Raw genomic sequence first — 18,626 nt, forward strand, 5'->3', positions numbered from 1 at the left:
TTTAACAAAAACTGTTGTTTACAAATTGAAAATTCGGCTTTTTATAAATTTTTTTATTAAAAAAATATAAAGAAATGCATTTTTTTTTAATTTTTGCGATAATAAGCTTATTTTAGAATGTATCATCAAATATTCTTCTGTTGTTTTGATTGAAAGGAATTGATGGTTAAAACTGGCCAATTATAGATCATATAACATGCGCATCTCTTTAAAAAACTGAAATATTTTTTAAAAGCTTGGCGGGATAAAGGTAGAAGAAAAAGTAACACAAAGAACCTTAACAACCCAGCAGGAAATATCAATAGTGAACTTTTATTGATCCAGTCATCAGTACTACATAGTGACTTATTTACCCCTATTCCACGTTTCGCATTCATGTATTCCCACCAAAAAGTGGAATCGTAAAAAAAGAAGAAGCAATTCCATTTCGCTTCATTTGTAAGTTGCTATTTCAGTGCTGGAGCATCGGATCGAAATGCAGTATATTAAAGTTGCCAAATTTTACTTCGAATTGAAATATGTACAGAATAAGACAATGTCGCAAAAAATTTACCAACAATAGTCAACAAAACTGGTGACTTGGAGATACTTTTCTTACCAGGTTTCCTTCAGGGTATGCATCATTCTCACGTGCACGTTTGTTAATAATTTCGTATGTGTATGTATGTATGTATGTATGTATGTATGTGTTTTTGATCATTTTCGTTGCTAAAAAAAATTTATTTATTTACGGCAAATCTCTTTCCTATTCTATTGTCCGCTTTACATGGCGGGTGTTTTAATGATTTGTTTACACAAAGAAATAACAAAAAAGTAAATGTTTTTTATAAAGAAAATAAAATTTTCCATAAAAAAATGGTCAAAAATGTTTTTTTTTTTTAATAACACGGTTTCATTTGATTCATTTAATATAGAATAAACATTTCAGAACATTCGTTTTAATATAGAATATACATATGTATGTACGTATGTATAGTAATATGATTTAAAATCCTAGAGTTAGGTTTTGGTATAAAATTTTATTTTAGATTAATTGCAAAGAAATTAATTAAAATTGTTAGTGAGTTAGTTATTTAATCAGTTATTTAGTTATTTAATTCGTTAGTTAGTTAGTTAGTTAGTTAGTTAGTTAGTTAGTTAGTTAGTTAGTTAGTTAGTAGTAGTTAGTGTTAGTTAGTTAGTTAGTTAGTTAGTTAGTTAGTTAGTTAGTTAGTTAGTTAGTTAGTTAGTTAGTTAGTTAGTTAGTTAGTTAGTTAGTTAGTTAGTTAGTTAGTTAGTTAGTTAGTTAGTTAGTTAGTTAGTTAGTTAGTTAGTTAGTTAGTTAGTTAGTTAGTTGGTTAGTTAGTTAGTTAGTTAGTTAGTTAGTTAGTTAGTTAGTTAGTTAGTTAGTTAGTTAGTTAGTTAGTTAGTTAGTTAGTTAGTTAGTTAGTTAGTTAGTTAGTTAGTTAGTTAGTTAGTTAGTTAGTTAGTTAGTTAGTTAGTTAGTTAGTTAGTTAGTAGTTAGTTAGTTAGTTAGTTAGTTAGTTAGTTAGTTAGTTAGTTAGTTAGTTAGTTAGTTAGTTAGTAAGTTAGTTAGTTAGTTAGTTAGTTAGTTAGTTAGTTAGTTAGTTAGTTAGTTAGTGACTTAGTTAGTCAGAAAGAAGAAATATGTACATCTGTTGGGAATAGAACTCACGACCTCACACTTGACAGACTATTGCACAGTGGGGCAGAATGGAAATTTTTTGGAAATAAATCTGGCATTTCTAAACGGCTGATCCGATCGGGATAAAATTTGGCGTGAGCGTAGCCAAGGAGTATTCGAGTTTAAGTTTTGAAGATGAACCCTGCAGATGCCCCAGGGACGGCGCTGTGGCGGCTCAAAGTAGGGTACCTACGACATGTAAAATTTTTAAACTCGTGCCATTTTTTTGTTTTTCACCCAAATACAAAGATTTTTATATTTTGTGAAAGCGCTCGACGAGATCTTGAAAAAACATGCTTGGACATACTACTTATCTCTTATAATATCCGAGTTATAGGCATTTAAAAATTTAGTGATACAAAATTTACCATACCTTGGTCCGCCTTTTTTTGAATACCGGGCGTAATTTTGGACCAAATGGACTCAATTTTTTCTTGTTAGTTAGACAACAAAATTTCCAATAATATACAAAAAATTTCAGATCAATATCGTTTACAGATCCAAAAATATACGTTTTTTAATTTAAAAATTCAAAAAATTTTAGATTTTTGGCGTTTTTTTGCCAAAAATGTGTCTTAACTCTTTTATTAATAAAATAAATTTTTTATTAAGAACATATAACAATTTTATAGTTTTCTAAAAGGTATCTTTACGCAGAACGCTTTGGCGTAAAAAACTTGTCCTATTTTTTGAAAATGTTGCCACTTCGTCCTTCCGAATATGACCTATTTTTTATCAAAACTTCAACTTTGGGCGACATGTTCTAAAATCCCAAAGCTGGGATCAGAAAACTGAAAGCAGTTTTGGAAACCTCAATATGTTTTCTATTTACTCCAAAAGTATTTTCCCAGCCCTGAAAGAAATGTGGACCCTATGGGCAAAAAAGTAAAAAATCCCATTTTTGGGATTTTCATTCCTATTTTTGGGAATTGCGGGATGCCCTTTGACCTTTTCAATTTGCATATGCTTATTTGAAATGACAAATTTAACAAGCGTTGAAAATTTCATTGAGGTTTGTTCATAAATAAAGATTTTGTCATATATTACATATTTGTTTAATTTCTAAAACTATGATTTATATCAACATTTTAATAGGATCGCAGATAGCTACAACAATTTAGTCCATATTTATCCCTTAATATCATTTTTTAGTTAGATATGGAAATTCTCGACCCTTTACAAAAAATTTCAAGCCAATATCTCAATTACATTCAAAAATATGTTCATTTAAACCTGTGTCCTTTAATTTCATCTTTTTCATATTTTAGTATTAAGTATGACAGCACATATTTAAATCTTATATTTACCTATTTTCTATTTGTTTGCTTATCCTTATAATTGAAAGGTCCTATTATGCTTAAATTTTCAAAAATTTATAACTATTTTTTACCTAAATTTTTTCGACAGATCATTTCGTTCTGTTTCGTTTATGATCATGTAGGTAAAAATGTACAGGTAATGATAATTTCGATTCATTCACTAATAAGAAATATCAATGACTGAATTACAGGTTATAGTAATATAGTCCTAAATGTTAATAGGTAGACAATTCGTAATTTTTTACTTTGGAATACCTGTATCGGAAATGACAAGAATTGGTATATAAGTAAACTTCTCAGATTTTAAGTACCATATTTAATAAATCTACAATGAAGATTACATTAAAGTACGAAGAGTTGTGTTCCGTTTTATGGAGTATATCTTCAAAAGGGCCAGAAAGAATTGAAGACATTTCAAATTATATAGAAACTACATATAGTAGACAAAACAGGCATATCAAAAATTTAAAACTTTTTGATGTAAAAAGTAAGTCTGTGGATGGAAATCAAAAGAAATTTCGATTAAAATTTTGTAGTTGGACGGAAACTACTACGGAAATCTCAACTTACAACACATCAATAGGAGCGCCTTGCAAGTCATACGAAGACTTATGTTCAAGGTCAAAAAAAAGAGGGTCACACAAAAACTTTTTTCAATCTCAAATGAGGAAATTGCTGATACATTTAACGAAATGCTGAAAAAGGAAAACCAACATATGGATGTCGTACATATTGCAACTATTCTTCCTAATGCATCACCAAAACGACTTAAGCGAATTGTGGAAAGTATACCAACTCCAACATCATAATCAAATTTTACTGAAGAGGAAGCAATAGCGCTTATGTTGGAACTGGGTCTCAGTCGAAATAAGTACCAAATATTAAGAAAAGCTCTGCATGAAAAAGGACACAATATATTACCATCATACAAGGCGATCCAGGAAAAAAAAACAAACTATCCTACTAAATCAACAAAAAATAATGAAGAATTGAAAGAACTGAGAGCTGCGAAAAAAAGCAGAATCCAAGAAGAATTTAAAGTTCAGATGGGATTAAACATCGACAAACCACTTTCAAGTTGCGGTAGTACAAATGACGGTAATACGTCGAGAAGGTTTTTTCGTGATTTTGAAATTACTTCAAAAATAACTGGAATCGACAAGGAGTTGCTTCGAAGAGTTAACACTATTTTAATGGCACTGAATAGTAAACATAAAATTAATGGAAATCGATTTGGGGAATATATATCTGAAATTTCTAAATTACTTGTATCTCTGTATCCATGGAGGGAACTAACACCAACAGTACACAAAGTATTGTGTCATGGTCAAATAATAATTGAATCGAATATTCTTCCACTTGGAGAGTTAACAGAAGAAGCCCAGGAAGCGAGGAATCGAGATTTTAAGCATGTTCAACTATTCAGCTCAAGAAAATGCTCCAGGCAATCACAGAATGAAGATATTTTTAATAGTTTACTTCTATCTTCTGATCCTGTTCTTTCAACTATGCGAAAAAGATGGATTTGTTATGCAACTCTATTATCTCAAAACAAGGAAGATTTAAAGGACTTATATTACCTTCTGGATATGTATACCGATATGACAGATTATTTTATAGAAAATAAGTAGTGTTAGGAATTAACTATATAAGTAGGTTGTAAGAATTAATTGTATTATGTTTAAGATAAACAGTTCAAATAAAAAAAGCTATTATACTAACTGATGATATTGTATTAAATTGTGTTTTATATTTCGGTGGGCGGGAAAGGTAATTTGTGTGGGGTGATTTAGGTGTTGTTGTGCGTGGCTCATAATAAAATTATAATTTTTTTTATTTAATATACAATATTATAATAAAATAATTAACTAAATAATTTTTAAAAATTGTCCAAATATTTTATTCAACACCAAATGTATGTTCTGTCATACTTAATACTAAAATATGAAAAAGATGAAATTAAAGGACACAGGTTTAAATGAACATATTTTTGAATGTAATTGAGATATTGGCTTGAAATTTTTTGTAAAGGGTCGAGAATTTCCATATCTAACTAAAAAATTATATTAAGGGATAAATATGGACTAAATTGTTGTAGCTATCTGCGATCCTATTAAAATTTTGATATAAATCATAGTTTTAGAAATTAAACAAATATGTAATATATGACAAAATCTTTATTTATGAACAAAACTCAGTGAAATTTTCAACGCTTGTTAAATTTGTCATTTCAAATAAGAATATACAAAAAAAAATTGAAAAGGTCAAAGGGCATCCCGCAATTCCCAAAAATAGGAATGAAAATCCCAAAAATGGGATTTTTTATTTTTTTGCCCATAGGGTCCACATTTCTTTCAGGGCTGGGAAAATACTTTTGGAGTAAATAGAAAACATATTGAGGTTTCCAGAACTGCTTTCAGTTTTCTGATCCCAGCTTTGGGATTTTAGAACATGTCGCCCAAAGTTGAAGTTTTGATAAAAATAGGTCATATTCGGAAGGACGCAGTGGCAACATTTTCAAAAAATAGGACTAGTTTTTTACGCCAAAGCGTTCTGCGTAAAGATACCTTTTAGAAAACTATAAAATTGTTATATGTTCTTAATAAAAATTTTATTTTATTAATAAAAGAGTTAAGACACATTTTTGGCAAAAAAACGCCAAAAATCTAAAAATTTTTGAATTTTTAAATTAAAAAACGTATATTTTTGGATCTGTAAACGATATTGATCTGAAATTTTTTGTATATTATTGGAAATTTTGTTTGTCTAACTAACAAGAAAAAATTGAGTCCATTTGGTCCAAAATTACGCCCGGTATTCAAAAAAAGGCGGACCAAGGTATGGTAAATTTTGTATCACTAAATTTTTAAATGCCTATAACTCGGATATTATAAGAGATAAGTAGTATGTCCAAGCATGTTTTTTCAAGATCTCGTCGAGCGCTTTCACAAAATATAAAAATCTTTGTATTTGGGTGAAAAACAAAAAAATGGCACGAGTTTAAAAATTTTACATGTCGTAGGTACCCTACTTTGAGCCGCCACAGCGCCGTCCCTGGGGCATCTGCAGGGTTCATCTTCAAAACTTAAACTCGAATACTCCTTGGCTACGCTCACGCCAAATTTTATCCCGATCGGATCAGCCGTTTAGAAATGCCAGATTTATTTCCAAAAAATTTCCATTCTGCCCCACTGTGTATTGTACAACCAACTAACCAAACGGAAGCACGTATACATACATACATACATACAAATCCATTGAAACAAATCCACAAACATACAAATTTGAGACAATTTATTTTTTGTATTAACTTTATTAGTAAACAGTATTACAGCTTTATTTCCTAGTCTTTTAAAATCGTACTTTTGTTTAGTTTTAATTAAGCTCCTCAAAATTCCAACACTTAATAATCCACATATACAGCAGGAGTAATCTCTTTCATACCGCTAACACTGCAAACATAAATGCCACCATTTACAGCCTGCTCCATGACATTCATCATATGTACGGCACATTCCTGTGGTGATATCATTTTGGCTTCCTTAACAATTCGCCAAATTTCCTCACTGTGTGGTACCCATTTCATCCAATCCACATCACGTTTATTCATCATCTCTTCGGAGGAGGTGAGGCCGGGACAAACACAAATGAAGGCGACACCAGTTCTGCCATAGTAGTGTTCATGCTGGGAAATAAGATATTTTTTATGGTTCTGTTTTAGGGTTAAAGCTAAAGAAAAAGTCTTACCGCCATAGATCTAGTAAAACCTACAACACCATGTTTAGCGGCTGAGTAAATACTAAAAGCTGGTCCGGTTCTAAGCCATAGACTGAAGACATGTTTAACTATAAACCACCATGTCCAGATTGAGTTTTGTCCATATGAGGCAAAAACAATAGGGTGGTGTTAATAAGACCAGTCTAAATTGTGAAGAAGATAAAAAATTAATAACATAAATTTAATTTAATAGTATAAATTGAGTATTAAATTAGTAGTTATTTAGTTAGTTAGTTAGTTAAGTTAATTAGTTAGTAGTTAGTTAGTTAGTAGTAGTAGTTAAGTAGGTAGTAGTTAGTTAGTTATTTAGTTAGTTAGTTAGTTAGTTTTTAGTTAGTTAGTAGTTAGTTAGTTTAGTTAGTAGTTAGTTAGTTAGTTAGTAGTTAGTTAGTTAGTAGTAGTTAGTTAGTTAGTTAGTTAGTTAGTTAGTTAGTTAGTTAGTTAGTTAGTAGTTAGTAGTTAGTAGTTGTTAGTTAGTTAGTTAGTTAGTTAGAGTTAGTTAGTTTAGTTAGTAGTTAGTTAGTTAGTAGTTAGTTAGTTAGTAGGTAGGTTAGTTCTTAGTAGTTAGTTAGTTAGTGTTAGTTAGTTAGTTAGTTAGTTAGTTAGTTAGTTAGTAGTTAGTTAGTTAGTTAGTTAGTTAGTTAGTTAGTTAGTTAGTTAGTTAGTTAGTTAGTTAGTTAGTAGTTAGTTAGTTAGTTAGTAGTAGTTAGTTAGTTAGTTAGGTAGTTCGTTAGTTAGTTAGTTAGTGAGTTAGTAGTTAGTTAGTTAGTTAGGTAGTTAGTAGTTAGTTAGTTAGTTAGTTAGTAGTTAGTTAGTTAGGTAGTTCGTAGGTAGTTAGTAGTTAGTTAGTTAGTGTTAGTTAGTTAGTTAGTTAGTTAGTTAGTTAGTTAGTTAGTTAGAGTTAGTTAGTTAGTTAGTTAGTTAGTTAGTAGTTAGTTAGTTAGTAGTTAGTTAGTTAGTTAGTTAGTAGTTAGTTAGTTAGTAGTTAGGTAGTTCGTTAGTTAGTAGTAGTTAGTTAGTTAGTTAGTTAGTTAGTAGTTAGTTAGTTAGTTCGTTAGTAGTTAGTTAGTTAGTTAGTAGTTAGTTGTTAGTAGTTAGTTAGTAGTAGTTAGTTAGTTAGTTAGTAGTAGTTAGTGAGTAGTTAGTTAGTTAGTTAGTTAGTTAGTTAGTTAGTTAGTTAGTTAGTTAGTTAGTTAGTTTTAGTTAGTTAGTTAGTAGTTAGTTAGGTAGTTAGTTAGTTAGTTAGTTAGTGTTAGTTAGTTAGTAGTAGTAGTTAGTTAGTAGTTAGTTAGTTAGTTAGTTAGTTAGTAGTAGTTAGTTAGTTAGTTAGTTAGTTAGTTAGTTAGTAGTTAGTTAGTTAGTTAGTTAGTTAGTTAGTTAGTTAGTTAGTTAGTTAGTTAGTTAGTTAGTTAGTTAGTTAGTTAGTTAGTTAGTTAGTTAGTTAGTTAGTTAGTTAGTTAGTTAGTTAGTTAGTTAGTTAGTTAGTAGTTAGTTAGTTAGTTAGTTAGTAGTTAGTTAGTTAGTTAGTTAGTTAGTTAGTTAGTTAGTTAGTTAGTTAGTTAGTAGTTAGTTAGTTAGTTAGTTAGTTAGTTAGTAGTTAGTTAGTTAGTTAGTTAGTTAGTTAGTTAGTTAGTTAGTTAGTTGTTAGTTAGTTAGTTAGTTAGTTAGTTAGTTAGTTAGTTAGTTAGTTAGTTAGTTAGTTAGTTAGTTAGTTAGTTAGTTAGTTAGTTAGTTAGTTAGTTAGTTAGTTAGTTAGTTAGTTAGTTAGTTAGTTAGTTAGTTAGTTAGTTAGTTAGTTAGTTAGTTAGTTAGTTAGTTAGTTAGTTAGTTAGTTAGTTAGTTAGTTAGTTAGTTAGTTAGTTAGTTAGTTAGTTAGTTAGTTAGTTAGTTAGTTAGTTAGTTAGTTAGTTAGTTAGTTAGTTAGTTAGTTAGTTAGTTAGTTAGTTAGTTAGTTAGTTAGTTAGTTAGTTAGTAGTTAGTTAGTTAGTTAGTTAGTTAGTTAGTAGTTAGTTAGTTAGTTAGTTAGTTAGTTAGTTAGTTAGTTAGTTAGTTAGTTAGTTAGTTAGTTAGTTAGTTAGTTAGTTAGTTAGTTAGTTAGTTAGTTAGTTAGTTAGTTAGTTAGTTAGTTAGTTAGTTAGTTAGTTAGTTAGTTAGTTAGTTAGTTAGTTAGTTAGTTAGTTAGTAGTTAGTAGTTAGTTAGTTAGTTAGTTAGTTAGTTAGTTAGTTAGTTAGTTAGTTAGTTAGTTAGTTAGTTAGTTAGTTAGTTAGTTAGTTAGTTAGTTAGTTAGTTAGTAGTTAGTTAGTTAGTTAGTTAGTTAGTTAGTTAGTTAGTTAGTTAGTTAGTTAGTTAGTTAGTTAGTTAGTTAGTTAGTTAGTTAGTAGTTAGTTAGTAGTTAGTTAGTTAGTTAGTTAGTTAGTTAGTTAGTTAGTTAGTTAGTTAGTTAGTTAGTTAGTTAGTTAGTTAGTTAGTAGTTAGTTAGTTAGTTAGTTAGTTAGTTAGTTAGTTAGTTAGTTAGTTAGTTAGTTAGTAGTTAGTTAGTTAGTTAGTTAGTTAGTTAGTTAGTTAGTTAGTTAGTTAGTTAGTTAGTTAGTTAGTTAGTTAGTTAGTTAGTTAGTTAGTTAGTTAGTTAGTTAGTTAGTTAGTTAGTTAGTTAGTTAGTTAGTTAGTTAGTAGTTAGTTAGTTAGTTAGTTAGTTAGTTAGTTAGTTAGTTAGTTAGTTAGTAGTTAGTTAGTTAGTTAGTTAGTAGTTAGTTAGTAGTTAGTTAGTTAGTTAGTTAGTTAGTTAGTTAGTTAGTTAGTTAGTAGTTAGTTAGTTAGTTAGTTAGTTAGTTAGTAGTTAGTTAGTTAGTTAGTTAGTTAGTTAGTTAGTTAGTTAGTTAGTTAGTTAGTTAGTTAGTTAGTTAGTTAGTTAGTTAGTTAGTTAGTTAGTTAGTTAGTTAGTTAGTTAGTTAGTTAGTTAGTAGTTAGTTAGTTAGTTAGTTAGTTAGTTAGTTAGTTAGTTAGTTAGTTAGTTAGTAGTAGTTAGTTAGTTAGTTAGTAGTAGTTAGTTAGTTAGTTAGTTAGTTAGTTAGTTAGTTAGTCAGTTAGTTGGTTAGTTGGTTAGTTAGTTAGAAAGGAAGTAGTGGTGAAATAACTAGTTCCAAGGTCGTTGTTCTAAAATCAAAAGTAGTTTTGCTGAGACAAGCCGTTCCATTTACGGAACAAATCGGTTTTCAAATCCACTTTAAAAACATTAATTACCGCAATATTTCACAGATTTTTTGAAACTTTTATATACATACATAAATTTAAAATTATTAATATTATTCACTTACCAAATTAACAGCCACAGTTGTACCAATATCCTTATCTGCCAAAACGCTAGCCCCATTGATCAAAACATCAACATGACCCACATAGCTAATTACTTCATGTACAGCCTTAACAATACTCGAATACTCTGCAACATTCACCTGGACAAACAACACCTTAACCTCACTGTTAATAGCCTGCAATTTCTTTAACATTTCAACATTTTCCATGCGACCACAAACAACTAAGTACTGCAATTTATTTAAAAAAAAAAATACAATTTTATAATATTTTTGTTAAATATTTGATTTCCTTTATTTACGCGCTCTCTCTCTCTCACCTTAATTGGTTTCTTCATAAGCATTTGACAGACTTGATAACCAACGCCAGTGAAGCCACCCACATAGACAACATGTTTATTGGTCCAATCGAACATTTTTGGCAGAATATTTTATTCTTATTGTGTTATATGCTTTCCTGAGAACGTTTTAACAACAACTGTTGTTTATAAATTGAAAATTTCGGCTTTTATAAATTTTTGTTATCAAAAATGTTAAGAAATGCATTTTTTGTTTTGCAGTCATAGGCTCTTATTAGAATGTATCATTCATTTTTTTGTTTTGTTTGAATGCAATTAACAGTCAGTTAAGTCTGACCTAAAGATATTTTAAATTTATTTATTTTTTGTTAGAATATTTAGAACTGTATTGGAAAACAATGGTGATCGTGTTACGTACTTAAATTAACATAGTGATCAGTAAGTTCTTGTGAAAATCAGGGACCGTATATTGTTTAAAACTTTAAGTTAAGATACATCGGAGAAGGTTAAACCTCTTAACCTTTATTTTAAAATCGACAGATTAGAATTTTTAGATGACAGATTTTTTAAATAACTTCTTAAGTATTGCCAAAAACGGAGTTTTTTTTTCAAACTTTATGACACGATAACTCGAAAACCTGATGTAATGAATAAATTTTCTGGTCACAAGGTTTTGACTTTTTTCAAATGTTGTTGGCCTGTGTTATTTAAATAAAATTATGTTTTTATTTTTTAAAAGTTTTTTTTTTTTAATTGAAAAAGAATATGTATATTTCATAATGGACCTATTATTCATAAAAATATATGACGCAATAGCAAAGTATTGCTAAAAAGAAATTTAAGAAGTGCTCGTAGTTTTATTTTTTAAATACATGACGCAATATCTCTCAAAATTTAAAACAGAAATACGTATGTATTTCACGTCATACATTAATGAATCGAAATTATTATTTACGCATTATAAAAATATCGTTTTTTTTTTTTCAAAAAAACATTTTCGGTAATTCGAAAAATATTTTTTCTTACTCAGCCCTACTGTGTCGGAAATTAGGTTATGGGAAGGAGGATAGAGGGAGTCGTGTTTGCCTTTATTCTATTCTATTTAAATCTATTTAGATTGCAGGTGTCTCATGCAGGAAGGAGGAACAAATTCCATAGTAATATTGTTAAAACAGTGAAACACATTACAACGATGCTCCAGAGAATCTGTAAAATTAGACATCCGACTTCGAAAAGTTCCTTTGCCCCCTCCTCTACGCTGTCGAACAGTCCCAAAAATTGACAGTTGTATACCATTTGGATTCAGTGCTGCTCAATCCTTTAAAAAAGTACACTTTGGTCTCTGGATGTTGACTTTTTTTTAAATTTTGTTGGCCTGTGTAATTATTAGGCAAGGCGTTTTTGTCATCATGCCAAAGATATTAAATAAAATTCGGCTAATTAGTCAAAATAATCTGTATACTGTTCAGTTTTCTGTTAATATATACAAATTTTACGGAAGCTGCGTCATAAATGTTCGTGATTTTACATTTCCTGATATGCATCCAAAGGCTCTTCCGACTCAAAAGTTTGCCGATCCCAGGTCTAGTTCATAGTCTAGTCTACAATCTATGGAGTAGACTATACTATAAAGACTATGGAGTGGACTATACTCCTTAGTCTAGTTTATAGTCTAGTCTATTGACTTGTTTATAGTCCAGTCAATAACCTATTCTATAGTCGAATTTATAGCCTAGTCTGTAGTCTAATATATAGTCTAGTTTATAGTCTTGTCTACAGTGTAGTCTATAGTCTAGTCTATAGATATGTAATTCCATTTCGTTTCATTGCTTTGCGATTGTAGGTATTCCGCATTGCGATCGTAGCTAAGTTTTTGCAAGTTCTTATACAAATTGCCAAACGAATAAAATTTCGATTCGAATAGAAATGCAGAATAGGTTTGTATAATTATGTTTATAACGGAAAAAAGTGAAAAGAAATAAAATTATTATTTTTCTTGTTATTTTTTTAAAAAATCTTTATTTTACATAAGTATTTAAATAAGACCTTCAATCTGTTCATAATTTATGTATGCATTTAACTCCACAAAATTTCAACACTTAATAATCGACATAAACCGTAGGTTGAATTTCTTTCATGACACCAACACTACAAACATAAATGCCACCATTTACAGCTCTCTCCATGACATGCATCATATGTACGGCACATTCTTGTGGCGTTATCATTTTGGCCTCCTTAACAATATTCCAAATTTCCTCATTATGTGATACCCATTTCATCCAATTCATATCACGTTTATTCATCATCTCTTCGGAAGAGGTGAGGCCGGGACAAATGCAAATGAAGGCGACACCAGTTTTACTATGGTAGTGTTCATGCTGCAAATGGGGAAATACGAAAATGTTTTATGGTCTTGTTTTAGGGATAAAAATAACAAATCTTACCGCCATAGATCTTGTAAAACCTATAACACCATGTTTAGCAGCTGAGTAAACACTAAAAGCTGGTCCAGGTTCTAGGCCATAGACTGAAGACATGTTTACTACAGTACCACCATGTCCGAATTGAGTTTTATCCATATGGGGCAAAAACAATACGGTGGTATTAATTAGACCAGTCTAAAATTGTTGGAGAATATAAAAATAATTTACAATTTTAGGCCTTTGATGAATTTACAATTATAGCATTAAATTTTTGAATTTTCTAAATTAGTCCATTAGCCGATTGTCAATAAATTATTCACCCCTATTTTGCTTTTCAATTCGATTCGAAATTTTCTCCGTTTAGCAACTTTAATTTTCTGTAATTCAATTCGAAAGTGATCGCAATGCAGAATAGGAGTGATTGATTAACTTACCAAATTAACAGCCACCGTTGTATCAATATCCTTATCAGCTAAAACGTCAGCCCCATTGATCAAAACATCAACATTACCCACATAACTAATAACTTCTTGTACAGCCTTGACAATACTCGAATAATCGGCAATATTCACTTGAACAAACAGTACCTTGATCTCACTGTTTATTGCCTGCAATTTCTTCAACATTTCAACATTTTCCATTGAACCACAAACAACTAAGAACTATAAAACAAAACAAAAATTAGACTATAATTAGAAGACTATTTTTGCCTTTGTCAAAGCGCTCTCTCACCTTAATTCGTTTCTTCATAAGCATTTGACAGACTTGATAACCAACGCCGGTAAAGCCACCAACATAGACAACATGTTTACTAGTCCAATCTAACATTTTGGCAGACGCTTTTCTTTGTTATTGTTATTGTATAGTGTGTTATCCTTAGAACGTTTTAATGAAAACTGTTGCTTTTAAATTGAAAATTTCGGCTTTTATAAATTTTTATCTCTAAAAATAATAAGAATTTTTTTTATTTTGCGGTAATAAGCTATTAAGTTAGAATATATCATCCAATATGTTCCTTCTTTTGTTTTGTTTGCATGAAATTAATTGTCAGTTAAATTGGCCAAAAAAATATAAATCATAATTGTAGAATGCGCATCTCACTAGAAAACTGAAATGTTTTTTTAAAAGCATTTCATGAGGGGAAAGACAGATGAAACAGAAACACATGTAAAGAGCTCAACAACCCTGCAGGAAATGTCAATAGCGTATGGAATATTCAGTTCTCTTGTACTTTTTTTAAGTATTTTCTAACATAGTCTAGTCTATAATCTAGTCTATAGTCTAGTCTATAGTCTAGTCTATAATCTAGTCTATAGTCTAGTCTATAGTCTAGTCTATAGTCTAGTCTATAGTCTAGTCTATAGTCTAGTCTACCTAGTCTAATTGTCTATAGTCTAGTCTATAGTCTAGTCTATAGTCTAGTCTATAGTCTAGTCTATAGTCTCTTAGTCTAGTCTATAGTCTAGTCTATAGTCTAGTCTAGTCTAGTCTATAGTCTAGTCTATAGTCTAGTCTATAGTCTAGTCTATAGTCTAGTCTATAGTCTAGTCTATAATCTAGTCTATAGTCTAGTCTATAGTCTAGTCTATAGTCTAGTCTATAGTCTAGTCTATAGTCTAGTCTATAGTCTAGTCTATAGTCTAGTCTATAGTCTAGTCTATAGTCTAGTCTATAGTCTATAGTCTAGTCTATAGTCTAGTCTATAGTCTAGTCTATAGTCTAGTCTATAGTCTAGTCTATAGTCTAGTCTATAGTCTAGTCTATAGTCTAGTCTATAGTCTAGTCTATAGTCTACTCTATAGTCTAGTCTATAGTCTAGTCTATAGTCTAGTCTATAGTCTAGTCTATAGTCTAGTCTATAGTCTAGTCTATAGTCTAGTCTATAGTCTAGTCTATAGTCTAGTCTATAGTCTAGTCTATAGTCTAGTCTATAGTCTAGTCTATAGTCTAGTCTATAGTCTAGTCTATAGTCTAGTCTATAGTCTAGTCTATAGTCTAGTCTATAGTCTATAGTCCTAGTTAGTCTATAGTCTAGTCTATAGTCTAGTCTATAGTCTAGTCTATAGTCTAGTCTATAGTCTAGTCTATAGTCTAGTCTATAGTCTAGTCTATAGTCTAGTCTATAGTCTAGTCTATAGTCTAGTCTATAGTCTAGTCTATAGTCTAGTCTATAGTCTAGTCTATAGTCTAGTCTATAGTCTAGTATAGTCTAGTCTATAGTCTAGTCTATAGTCTAGTCTATAGTCTAGTCTATAGTCTAGTCTAGTCTAGTCTAGTCTATAGTCTAGTCTATAGTCTAGTCTATAGTCTAGTCTAGTCTAGTCTAGTCTAGTCTAGTCTATAGTCTAGTCTATAGTCTAGTCTATAGTCTAGTCTATAGTCTAGTCTATAGTCTAGTCTATAGTCTTGTCTATAGTCTAGTCTATAGTCTAGTCTATAGTCTAGTCTATAGTCTTGTCTATAGTCTAGTCTATAGTCTAGTCTATAGTCTAGTCTATAGTCTAGTCTATAGTCTAGTCTATAGTCTAGTCTATAGTCTAGTCTATAGTCTGGTCTATAGTCTAGTCTATAGTCTAGTCTATAGTCTAGTCTATAGTCTGGTCTATAGTCTAGTCTATAGTCTAGTCTATAGTCTAGTCTATAGTCTAGTCTATAGTCTAGTCTATAGTCTAGTCTATAGTCTAGTCTATAGTCTAGTCTATAGTCTAGTCTATAGTCTAGTCTATAGTCTAGTCTATAGTCTAGTCTATAGTCTAGTCTATAGTCTGGTCTATAGTCTAGTCTATAGTCTAGTCTATTCTAGTCTATAGTCTAGTCTATAGTCTAGTCTATAGTCTAGTCTATAGTCTAGTCTATAGTCTAGTCTATAGTCTAGTCTATAGTCTAGTCTATAGTCTAGTCTATAGTCTAGTCTATAGTCTAGTCTATAGTCTAGTATAGTCTATAGTCTAGTCTATAGTCTAGTCTATAGTCTAGTCTATAGTCTAGTCTATAGTCTAGTCTATAGTATAGTCTATAGTCTAGTCTAGTCTATAGTCTAGTCTATAGTCTAGTCTAGTCTATAGTCTAGTCTATAGTCTAGTCTAGTCTATAGTCTAGTCTATAGTCTAGTCTATAGTCTAGTCTATAGTTTAGTCTATAGTCTAGTCTATAGTCTAGTCTAGTCTATAGTCTAGTCTATAGTCTAGTCTAGTCTATAGTCTAGTCTATAGTCTAGTTTATAGTCTTGTTTATAGTGTAGTCTATAGTCTAGTCTATAGTCTAGTCTCTATAGTCTAGTCTATAGTCTAGTTTATAGTCTAGTCTATAGTCTAGTCTAGTCTAGTCTATAGTCTAGTCTATAGTCTAGTCTATAGTCTAGTCTATAGTCTAGTCTATAGTCTAGTCTATAGTCTAGTCTATAGTCTAGTCTATAGTCTAGTCTATAGTCTAGTCTATAGTCTAGTCTATAGTCTAGTCTATAGTCTAGTCTATAGTCCTAGTCTATAGTCTAGTCCTATAGTCTAGTCTATAGTCTAGTCTATAGTCCTAGTCTATAGTCTAGTCTATAGTCTAGTCTATAGTCTAGTCTATAGTCTAGTCCTATAGTCTAGTCTATAGTCTAGTCTATAGTCTAGTCTATAGTCTAGTCTATAGTCTAGTCTATAGTCTAGTCTATAGTCTAGTCTATAGTCAGTCTAGTATGTCTAGTCTATAGTCTAGTCTATAGTCTAGTCTATAGTCTAGTCTATCTATAGTCTAGTCTATAGTCTAGTCTATAGTCTAGTCTATAGTCTAGTCTATAGTCTATAGTCTAGTCTAGTCTATGTCTAGTCATAGTCTAGTAGTATAGTCTAGTCTATAGTCTAGGTCTAGTCTAGTCTATAGTCTAGTCTATAGTCTAGTCTATAGTCTAGTCTATAGTCTAGTCTATAGTCTAGTCTATAGTCTTAGTCTAGTCTAGTCTATAGTCTAGTCTATAGTCTAGTCTATATAGTCTAGTCTATAGTCTAGTCTATAGTCTAGTCTATAGTCTAGTCTATAGTCTAGTCTATAGTCTAGTCTATAGTCTAGTCTATAGTCTAGTCTATAGTCTAGTCTATAGTCTAGTCTATAGTCTAGTCTATAGTCTAGTCTATAGTCTAGTCTATAGTCTAGTCTATAGTCTAGTCTATAGTCTAGTCTATAGTCTAGTCTATAGTCTAGTCTATAGTCTAGTCTATAGTCTAGTCTATAGTCTAGTCTATAGTCTAGTCTATAGTCTAGTCTATAGTCTAGTCTATAGTCTAGTCTATAGTCTAGTCTATAGTCTAGTCTATAGTCTAGTCTATAGTCTAGTCTATAGTCTAGTCTATAGTCTAGTCTATAGTCTAGTCTATAGTCTAGTCTATAGTCTAGTCTATAGTCTAGTCTATAGTCTAGTCTAGTCTATAGTCTAGTCTATAGTCTAGTCTATAGTCTAGTCTATAGTCTAGTCTATAGTCTAGTCTATAGTCTAGTCTAGTCTATAGTCTAGTCTATAGTCTAGTCTATAGTCTAGTCTATAATCTAGTCTATAGTCTATTCTATAGTCTAGTCTATAGTCTAGTCTATAGTCTAGTCTATAGTCTAGTATATAGTCTAGTCTATAGTCTAGTCTATAGTCTAGTCTATAGTCTAGTCTATAGTCTAGTCTATAGTCTAGTCTATAGTCTAGTCTATAGTCTAGTCTATAGTCTAGTCTATAGTCTAGTCTATAGTCTAGTCTATAGTCTAGTCTATAGTCTAGTCTATAGTCTAGTCTATAGTCTAGTCTATAGTCTAGTCTATAGTCTAGTCTATAGTCTAGTCTATAGTCTAGTCTATAGTCTAGTCTATAGTCTAGTCTATAGTCTAGTCTATAGTCTAGTCTATAGTCTAGTCTAGTCTATCTAGTCTATAGTCTAGTCTATAGTCTAGTCTATAGTCTAGTCTATAGTCTAGTCTATAGTCTAGTCTATAGTCTAGTCTATAGTCTAGTCTATAGTCTAGTCTATAGTCTAGTCTATAGTCTAGTCTATAGTCTAGTCTATAGTCTAGTCTATAGTCTAGTCTATAGTCTAGTCTATAGTCTAGTCTATAGTCTAGTCTATAGTCTAGTCTATAGTCTAGTCTATAGTCTAGTCTATAGTCTAGTCTATAGTCTAGTCTATAGTCTAGTCTATAGTCTAGTCTATAGTCTAGTCTATAGTCTAGTCTAGTCTAGTCTATAGTCTAGTCTATAGTCTAGTCTATAGTCTAGTCTATAGTCTAGTCTGTAGTCTAGTCTATAGTCTAGTCTATAGTGTAGTCTATAGTCTAGGCTGTAGTCTAGTCTATAGTCTAGTCTATAGACTAGTCTATTGTCTAGCCTATAGTCTAGTTTATAGTCTTGTTTATAGTGTGTTCTTCTATAGTCTTGTTTATAGTCTAGTTTATAGTGCAGTCTAGTCTTGTTTATAGTCTATTATATAGTCTAATATAGTCTACTCTATAGTCTAGTTCATAGTGTAGTCTATTGCCTAGCATATAGGCTAGTCTATAGTCTAGTATAGACTAAACTCTTAACCCCCAGCTTTTCTTTAGGGTGTGTTTCGTTCTTACACTTGCGTTTGTAAATAATTTAGTATGAGTGTATTTATTTATGTGCTTTGATTTTCTTTGCTAGAAATATTATTAATTTGTTTATGGCATATCACGATCACTTATTCTGTTGTCAGATTGCAATAGCGGGTGTTTTAATGATTTACTAACACAAAGAAATTGAAAAAAAAATGTGAATGGAAAATGTTTTATAAAAAACAGGAAATTTTCTTTAAAAAGCAATTCAACG

At 30.5% G+C, this 18,626-nt stretch overlaps 2 protein-coding genes across 2 annotated transcripts; both read right to left on the reverse strand.

Annotated features, from left to right (window-relative positions):
- Positions 1-6,296: 6,296 nt before the first annotated feature.
- On the reverse strand, positions 6,297-10,590 carry LOC119602093 (development-specific 25 kDa protein-like). Its single transcript, XM_037953422.1, is given in 5 exon segments — positions 6,297-6,688; positions 6,751-6,815; positions 6,818-6,923; positions 10,096-10,323; positions 10,413-10,590. Coding segments are annotated over 5 exon segments (777 nt in total). The 5' UTR covers positions 10,509-10,590; the 3' UTR covers positions 6,297-6,406.
- A 1,801-nt stretch (positions 10,591-12,391) lies between these two features.
- Positions 12,392-14,022, reverse strand: LOC119602106 (development-specific 25 kDa protein-like). The gene is made up of 4 exons (XM_037953437.1): positions 13,550-14,022; positions 13,252-13,479; positions 12,839-13,012; positions 12,392-12,772 (listed from the first exon to the last, which is right to left on the reverse strand). The coding sequence occupies exons 1-4, from the start codon at positions 13,643-13,645 to the stop codon at positions 12,491-12,493; spliced, it is 780 nt and encodes a 259-aa protein (XP_037809365.1). The 5' UTR covers positions 13,646-14,022; the 3' UTR covers positions 12,392-12,490.
- Between the last annotated feature and the right edge of the window lie 4,604 nt (positions 14,023-18,626).

The sequence above is a fragment of the Lucilia sericata genome, unplaced genomic scaffold, assembly GCF_015586225.1.
Source record: "Lucilia sericata isolate MDLA Ls3-8-SP2 unplaced genomic scaffold, ASM1558622v1 Contig000207F_arrow, whole genome shotgun sequence".
Classification (NCBI taxonomy): domain Eukaryota; kingdom Metazoa; phylum Arthropoda; class Insecta; order Diptera; family Calliphoridae; genus Lucilia; species Lucilia sericata.

What these genes read in the sequence shown, in the direction of transcription:
- LOC119602106 (XM_037953437.1), bottom strand. Translation starts at nt 13,645, where the DNA reads ATGTTAGATTGGACTAGTAAACATGTTGTCTATGTTGGTGGCTTTACC. An exon ending in TTATGAAGAAACGAATTAAG is followed by an intron (nt 13,480 to 13,549) that starts GTGAGAGAGCGC and finishes TTTGTTTTATAG; the next exon opens with TTCTTAGTTGTTTGTGGTTC. An exon ending in CAACGGTGGCTGTTAATTTG is followed by an intron (nt 13,013 to 13,251) that starts GTAAGTTAATCA and finishes CAACAATTTTAG; the next exon opens with ACTGGTCTAATTAATACCAC.